This window comes from Trachymyrmex septentrionalis, unplaced genomic scaffold (genome assembly GCF_001594115.1).
Source record: "Trachymyrmex septentrionalis isolate Tsep2-gDNA-1 unplaced genomic scaffold, Tsep1.0 scaffold20, whole genome shotgun sequence".
Classification (NCBI taxonomy): domain Eukaryota; kingdom Metazoa; phylum Arthropoda; class Insecta; order Hymenoptera; family Formicidae; genus Trachymyrmex; species Trachymyrmex septentrionalis.
Genome location: NW_017305180.1, coordinates 2421947 through 2431288, shown reverse-complemented (window position 1 = coordinate 2431288; position 9342 = coordinate 2421947). Strand labels below are relative to the sequence as shown.

The following is a 9342-nucleotide window of genomic DNA, read 5'->3' as shown; positions in this document are numbered from 1 at the left end:
AATATATATATATATAATATATATATATTGTATATTGTATTTTATCAAAGAATATGGCTACTGTTATAATCTCTATGAACCCTTATACATGACTATTATTTGCTTCTATAATATAATTTCGTAAAGAATTATTATAAATTTAGAATATTATCATAAATTTTTTTATTTTGAGTTAACCCCTCTACATGTGTTTTAAGATTTTATATGTATATATTATATTATAAAAATGCATAAACTTTTAATTAGATAAAATTAAAAGACTTCATGTCATGTCAATTATATTATACTTTATATTATACTTTTACACTTAAGTGAAGCCATTAGATAAATTGGCTACGGTATTCATTAAATTAGTTTTTTAAATTAATCTATCTTTTATTTATACTTTTGTTTATTTTACTTATTTTTGTAATAACTCATAACACAATACCTTATGATTTTGTATTTATATCTATGTATATATTCGGCTATTTTATTTACCACGTTTAAATTTAAATCCGTGAAATTGTGATTAAATATGCTTTTTACAAAAAAATCTTTAATTTTCCCTTTTTTTTATTGTATTATTTAAGAATCTAAAAGATTTAATTATTCATTTTAGTTTTATTTTTTTTTAAAAACGTTTAATATTATTTGCCATACCGTTTTTTGTAATTTGGCCTATTGCACTGTATATTCATGCCCTTTACTGGCATTTAAGAGGGGTCGCCTAACATACTGCTACGTCCGCCATTATTCGTGGGAAATTCAGGGCGCGTAATCGCATTCTGACTCCCTCATTTAACGAGCGGAAACATTATTAACGAGCGTATACCCGAGTTTTTTTTTACCTCCGCGCACCATCGCCACCACCATCGCCACTATACCGATGACTCTTCGTCGCTTCTTTTTCCCTCTTCTTTTTCTGAAAGCCATTGTCTATACGGTCGTCGCGGTTTCTCAGCGACGTAGCGTGGGAAGGTTCGCAGGGCCTTAAAGTTCGCGCCGTTCAAGGTGAGGTGATATGCACAGGGAAGTCGAGTGCGCCACTCTAACCCAATTTATGTATCGAGGCACGTTGTTGTGAAGCAGTATTTACACCCAAATCGATGAGTGTTTTCCTTTGAGAATTGGTACGCTCACGGGAACTCCATTACAGTTGTCATATGATGAGTTCGTCGCTACTTGACTATTCCGTGGGGAACTGCTGGAACGCTCATGGAATAACCCACTCCAGAAGTTTCCTATCCGAAAGCCAATTAGCTTGTCTAGTTATATGGCAATTAGGACAGAATTTATGCATAGTCGATACTATGTGTCACACAAAAGTTTGTAATTATAATTCTATTTCATAATTTCCTTTTAATCACATTGCGTAATAAAGTTATATCAATTTAATTTTTGAAGGAAAAAACCGAGCTGCTTAATTTTTTAAAAGGCATTAAAAAGGAACCGATTTTTGTTCAAAAAGGTGTAAATAAATGGAATAGTATATTTTATGCATTTTGACTTCCTGTGTGGATATGGTAATTAAAAAGTTATTAAAAAGTTTGTAGCATTTTTGAGAAACACCTCGAAAATTGAACACAATTATTGTGTATTTATTCAAAATGCAATGTTTTTGCTCAATTTTTGAGGTGTTTTCCAAATGTCTCGAATTTTTGCTAACTTTATTATGTAGAAAGTCAAAATTTAAATAAAAAACCCTGTTTCTTTTACTTACACCTTTTTGAGTAAAAATCAACTTTATTTTAATATCCTCCTTTATCGTATTAACAAAAAATTGTTTTGACAAATATATTGTGCAGAATATTTTACGCTGATTAAAATATGTAAAGATCATTTTGTTAATATGTTTTTGAATTAAAAAAAGCTTTATTGGTAATGATGGTTTTTATAAAAAGATATTTTTAAATAAAAGTGTCAATTTTTTGCTTCAAAAATAAAAATCGAAAATTCAGTATTGTTAAAATGTAATTTTATTTAATAATCAGTAAAAGTAATAAATACTCTTACTGTTAATGTTAACTTCAATATTGTTGTCATCAATATCAAGTCCTTCCAAAAAGATTTATGATTCAATAGAATCGGTTATAATTTCATTTATTCATTTTATATCATTTATCATTCTCTGATACGTATTTGTCAACCAGAAAAGAAACATTCTCTAGTTTTCTTTTATTTAAAAAATAATCAACATAATATGACTTTTTAATTACTCAACCAGTTTTATTTATGATAAAATATTAATTTATAAATCATGGATCTATCCATTTCTTATACGAGAAAATGGCACGAAATATTTGTCACGTTAAATTTACTTGAAAAGTTATTTTTGCAGAAAAAAATGGAACTGATTAGTTTTTACATCGAACCTTTGAATAAATAATTAAGTGTTAATATACAATTATCGTTTATTATATAAATTTTAAAAAAATATCTTAAAGATTTTTTTCTATTTTGAGTATTTTAACGATAAGAAATTATGTTGAAATTATGTTAATTTTTTGTCTAGATAATAACGTTACAAGCCATTAATTATATACTTAGTTGATTCAAGAAATAAATGGTAATAACTGCGTTACCAGGTTATTGTGTTGTTATGTCAGAACAAAGACTATATTATAATTGTAAATTTATAAATCTAAATTTGAGTACATACCATAAAAACATATTTGTTGGGGTTCGCACATTGTGCAAGTGGATTAAGGACGCCCCGAGTCCTAATTAAGTAATTACTGAACGCGATTAATTTACGGCCATAACTAATTAGTATCTATCCGCGACGGGATGAATAATAACGTGTTTCAGTAGGGCAATAGGCCTTTCTCATCCTCTCCGCCTCTGTATCTCTAATTACATATTAATATGTAACCCGCGCAGCAATCAACATTTCGACGCGCGTACTAATCGGTCGCATTGTTTATTCTTTTTGTTGCAGCCGGAAGAACGCGATCATTCTCAGGACCCAGCTGTCCGTGAGGGTTCACACCATCATAGGTGAGTATCATCTCTTCCTCTCTTTCTCTCTCATCGTAGATTTCTGATTTAAATCTCGCAACGGGCTCCCACGATCCACTTGGATGGCTCATCCATGCCGACCGCGCGCGCTGATTCCTCGACCCTTAACTGGCAGCGTTGGGTCGAGTCTCGTTCTAGTTACTCGGTCACTTGTTTCGGTTCACTGACAACGGCGACCTTCTGCTTATAACTGTAACGTTGATGCTGCGAAGCATTGAGTTTTGATAATGATGATCAGATGGAGGAGGATGACTATACAGAGAATAAGACTATATAAAATTAATGTGTTTTACGGACATTTTGAATAATTTTGTCTTACTTTTATTTCATACTTACTATAATTTTATTTTACTCTTTTAATTTTGCTTAATTAAAATATAGAATTATTAATAATTAATTACCTACATATTATGTATTTTGAGAATAAATAATAACGTAATTTCTTGCAAATTAATATACAGGAATTAAGTAAATAATTAATTCTTTATTAATTATAAATTTTAAATTAATGAATATATTAAAATTTATAATATAAAATCTATTTTTTTTTTATATTTAATATTAGAAACTGAAGAGATCTATAAACAAACAGCGTGTAAAAATATTTCCATTAACAAAATTAATTTTCTAAAATTAAGAAACGTATAAGTAAAACTTATATATAAAACCTATAAAAAATTATTTTAAATTAGATTTCTATAAATAATATGAGTAATTTTTACAATAATAATAATATTTGTTTTCAATATTACTTTTAATTATATATATAATAATTTTATGACAAAAAATATTTAGGTTAAATATATTTTAAGTCAAATCATTAGTATTTTACTTATGAGGTCACTTGTTTTACTAGCAATAGCGATCTAACTGTATGACAATGCGACCAATCAATGTTTGTGGGTGAACAGTCACGCACATTTAACCATTATAGCACGAAGAGATCCAAATGTATAGGGACCGTGTATCATTAATATGAATAATTTATACTGATTGTGATACTGACATTGTGTACAATCGATGACGTCTGACGGATAAACGTATATGTGTATAGTTAATCATAATAGTGTATTTATAAGAACGTAGATATTTATATTCATTGAAATTGTACAGGAGAAAATTATGTACTGAAATATGTAATGTGTACTAAAAGTTGTGGTATTTTTTTTTTTACTTAATATCCTTCTTTTTTTTTTTAAAACATCAGTAATTTTTTAATATTACAAAACTTTTTGTGATCTAAATTGTGCGAACAACTATATAAAAACAATGAATAACGAACGCATAATTAAATTTACAACATGTTTTTAAGCAAAATATAATATTTTTAAATATACGCTACGGCATAATTATACAATGACGTAAACAATGAGCTCTGTTGCCTGTTGATAATTAGCAAAGTAATGACTATGCCGTTGAGTGCGGAACCCTGTACCTGTGAAAATCAAGCTAATCCTTTATCGTGGCTCAGCGACCATCCATCACCGTCTATGACAGACGGTACTTAATCACGCAATGTCGAATAAAAACTCCGTTCTACATTCTTTTTATCTGTAGCGTTACAAAAATCGTTACTGAAATTACAACAAACAGCAGCAAATACGCACCTCTGCTTGAACTTTTCACCGTCAATTGATTCCTAGTTTACAGTTTAGAAATACCTAATTATTTATGTTTACATCTAAACTATGTAATATGTTATAAAAATATTTAGGAATTATTAATTTTTTTATTTTAGTAAAGCTTTGAAAATTGAAATATTCAGAACTTTCAGAAAATATGATTAAAATAGATTTATATATTTAAAAAATATGATTGAAATAACTTTCACTTCTTTTCTCTTTATTAAAAAAAAAATAAATAAAAGACTAACAACGACTTGTGAAAATTTGCGTGATTTCTCAAATTGGAAATAAACATGTTTTTACCATATGATTGTATCATAAATACTTAACACTACAAATGTAGCATGACATTATTGAAATTTTTAAAAGAATACGATGAGTCAATCGGTGGCTTCGACTTTTCTTATCGAGCTCTCGACAGTAAGTACATTTTCTCGGCGATTACCTTGAACGTTTTTATTGACATAATGGAATAAATTGGAATATTACGAGAAAATTGAAATGTGTCATGGAGATTTTCGAAACTACTACATTTATTTTACACTTTTTTACGCATAATGCATACGTTAAATGAATCTTTTCAATTCAATAAACGATGATTTATTGTTTTATCAATTTTATGAAAACGAAATAAGCGACTATATAAGGTATTATTTTGATAAAACTTGTTCTGATTAAACCTTATTATGTCTGAATTACTATAATTATCAGCAATTTAACGACTCGTAGAGAAATAATAATGTCTGTGGAGTTCTATTTACATTTTTAAAACAGGTTTTGACAGCTTACTATTATTATTTATTTTACTTACAAGTTTACAATATTTTTAGTTTTACTAAGTCCACTTATTTATTCCTTTATAATTCTGCAGATTATTAAACTTATAGATAACGCATTAAAATTTTAACGAATGTTCCGAACATTTAAAACATATTAAATGTTTTTCTAATTTATATCAATTTTTTAAAATTTATTATTATTCAAATTGTTTAAATAAAATTTACTTCCTAATTAATTTTGTTATGAGAATGTTTTGTATCTGAAAACTATAATAATGTATGTAGAAATATGTATATGTAAGTGCGACGTATGATTAAATTTGTTTGTGTGAATAAAATCTTGTCTCTTGTATTACAAATTCTCTCTCTCTCTCTCTCTCTCTCTCTCTCTCTTGTTTTTGTTTTTGTTAAGATTATTACATTATTTCCGTTATAGTGAGAAGTATTTCTATAAGATGTTCAGATGAGCTTATTTGACTTGCTAACATCAATTTCTTGAAAATAACCAAAGATATTCCTCGCCTTTTCGCCATGTAAATTATTCCTTACGAGATTTAACTATCAGAGCTGTTTCCTGCAAGTAGACGTTGTTATAATTGTTAACATTTTATTATATCTGTTTGTGTAGTTGAATCAATTGTAATTGAAAGATTTTTTTTATTAATGTTTCATATATATTTTTAAATATAATAATATTTGCAAAAATGATATAGAATTACAAATTTTTAAATGAATTTATGTTTTGTGTATGTGTGTGTCAGTCAGAAAAAGAGAATTATATTTTTTTAGACATGATAAAAAAATAAGGCTAATAATTATTAATAATCAGAACGTATAAGCACGTTCAGATAGAACGAAATTAGATTGGATGCGTATCTTATTTTGTCTCCATGTATCGCTCGATATTATCGGCTATCATTTATGTATATAAGAAATTTTAATTTCAGATTTTTTAATTGAATTTAGAAAGTTCACTTCAGGAAAAAGATTACCAATGTTAATATATTTTATGTACGCGTTAAATTTACTAATAAATAAAAATCTTGCTAAAATGTTTCGTAGATATTAAATACCACAGGGAACGAAATTTGCGAATGATGTGTGTCAGGTACACCTACAGGCTCTGTGTCCTGGTTCATTGAACTTTGTGAAGGCGGTGGAGAAGATAATCGAAGGTACATAAGCAAGGAAAAAAGAAGTTTCAAAAGGACAGAGGGAGGAGCGGAAGCCAAAGTGGACCATGCCGTTTTACATATTTTAACGGTTCTTCGTGTATCTCCGACCCTCATGAAATTTGTCTGTCTTTTTTTCATTTTGATCCTTCTTCTCTTCTTCTTTCTATGTGACTTAGCTACCTTTGAAAAGCGAGTAGTAAAGACGATTATATTTTGCAAGAATATCCTTCGTATTTTATTTATATTTCAATACATGCTATTCTAAATGGACAAAAATATCTTAAAAAGCAATGGAAATAAGAAGAGCTTACGGAATAGAGATTCTTAGATAGAGAAAAATTAATTTAAAATAAGTGTTTGTAACGCGCCTACGAAACTTTTAAATGCTTTAACCTATATAAATATTTTCTCACATACTATTTTTTAGCATATTTAATATAAATAGATATTTTTAAAATAAATAAATATCTATTAATAAAAATTTATGGTAAAAAATGAGAAACAAATATCAGAATAAAGATAAGACGTGGTAAAATATCATCATAATCACATTATTAATAATTATTAATAACATACGATTATATGGTTAACAACAAACAATAAAATTTGATAATCAATGAATGCAAAATTAATTTATTGCGTTTATGTAAATACATATGCACCAAATATAAAAATTATAGTTGTTATATGTCTAAACACAGTTCTTGTTGAAAGCTTTATAATTATTGCATTCCATTGCTCACTTATTAATCGCCTTTTATCTTCGCATTGATGAGCATGAAGTGTACTTTTCATGCGGTAACAATGAATAAGTTCACTATTCTGTTTCACTCACAAACAGATCATACAAATATTCCGCAGCTAGCTGGTTAACCGGACGCATTACATAGCACGAGATGTGCCACGAGAGCACGTTTTCACGAATCACGCGACACGTGGATTCGGATTTCGCTCACGCCGAAAAATCTGGCAATAGTATTCGGTTGTCCGCGAAACGGATTAGATGTTTTAGTATTTAGTAACAAATGGAAATTTTCACGAATTTTAAATTTTTAATAAATGATCTTTTATTATTATTTGATTATGAGACAATAAAGATATTTGTTTCGTTGAATTTTTTCTATTTATATAACTTATTAAAATAAATTTATTTAAATAATGAAAATTCTTTTAATTTTTCACAGCATTTGCTGGTAAATGTCAAATTTAAGACAGAAATTACTATAAACAGAAATTACAATTTTTAATTATAATTTTTAATTTATTGTTATACAAATTTTATGAAATCTTATTCAAATTATTATCTTATTAGGTTTTGAAAGCTAACTCATACGTATCATATTATAATTAGCAAAATTTTTTGTATTATAATTGTTTTAAGATATAAAAAAAAAGTGAAATTTATAATTTCTTGTTTAATATTTTTGATATTATTTTATATTTTTAAATCGTTTCTAATTATCTTTACTATTCTTTTATTAGAACAATGTTATATGCCAATTGGCATTGCTCCTGGAACAAACAATTACAGATAAAAATAGTACGTAATAACATTTATCACGCCATGAATATTATGAATATTATGATATTTCTTATTATATTACTTTTCACGTAAATTATTTTATAGATGTCGTCACGACTTTGTCGATAAAACAATTACCTCAATAAAATAAATTTCTAATGTTGAATGCCTGTGAACTTGTTTATTTTGAAAATACATACAAATATATAGATACCTCATATTAATACTTTGATTGATTACACTAATTTTTACATCTACATGAAAATATTATTGCTAAATATTTTTGAAATAGTAATTAAAAAATAATTAGGAACATATTTATACAACTTTAAATATAACTTTAAAGAAACTTGGCGAATATAAGTACACACATTTAAAATACATAAAACGTTATTTTTCTTAATTCTGTTAGAACCAATCAGATATCTAATCCAAAAATATATCAATAAATTATCTAATCCAAAAATATATCAATCTACAGTAGCATAATAAAATAAGTACTTAACGCTAAAATCTAACATTGATCGGAGTGAAAATTAAACGAAAGTGAATATATAGGCGACAATAGTGCATTATGTAGTCGGTAAAGTTGCTTAGCAGCGAAAAGAAGATACCAAGCGGAGACAGAGAAACGGAGCAAAAAGGGTCGAAGAGGGGACCTTTGCTTATATGGTCACTGATTACGGAGGAACCAAGGGCCCCAGGGCCTTGAGACCGCTATTCTTAGAAGACGCGTCGTTTGTTCTCTCTTCCTCTCCTCATCCTTCTCCCCGACTTCTTCGCAACTACCCTGCAGCGAACTTCTAATTACCTTTGCTTGCATATCTCTCTTCTTTCTCCTTCTCGCTCGTTTTTCTCATCACTCCTCTCCTTGGACCATCTCTCTCCTGCATGCATTATGCATTTGGAGATCGCGTGATAGCTGTGGATTATGCGGTCGCACCGGGTCTTCTTTTCCGCGAAAGAAATCGCGAATTGGGTTTACCACACTGCAAAACTTGGACAGACGAAAGGGCGTAGTTACGTAAAAATTGCAATGAAATGAGGCCACGTTAAATGAAAAGTAATATTTATGACATTATTAAACATGTTTTATATTAAAAAATTTTTTTAGACAAAAAATTAAGTTTTAAATTAAAAATTAAGTGCCAAAATTTTATTAAACTTAAAATTAAAATGTGGTTGACAGTAATAATAATTAAAAAAAAATAGTAAAGAAATAGAATTAACAGTAAAAAATA

At 28.0% G+C, this 9342-nt stretch overlaps 1 protein-coding gene across 5 annotated transcripts in view; it reads left to right on the top strand.

The window, feature by feature from the left end:
• Positions 1-9342, top strand: part of LOC108747746 (FH1/FH2 domain-containing protein 3) — a 164661-nt gene that overhangs the window by 120169 nt on the left and 35150 nt on the right. For all 5 annotated transcript variants that reach the window (XM_018485443.1, XM_018485442.1, XM_018485445.1 and 2 more), the window contains one exon: positions 2921-2979. In XM_018485443.1, coding sequence (XP_018340945.1) covers positions 2921-2979 — 59 coding nt within the window. The remainder of the gene's footprint in view (positions 1-2920; positions 2980-9342) is intronic.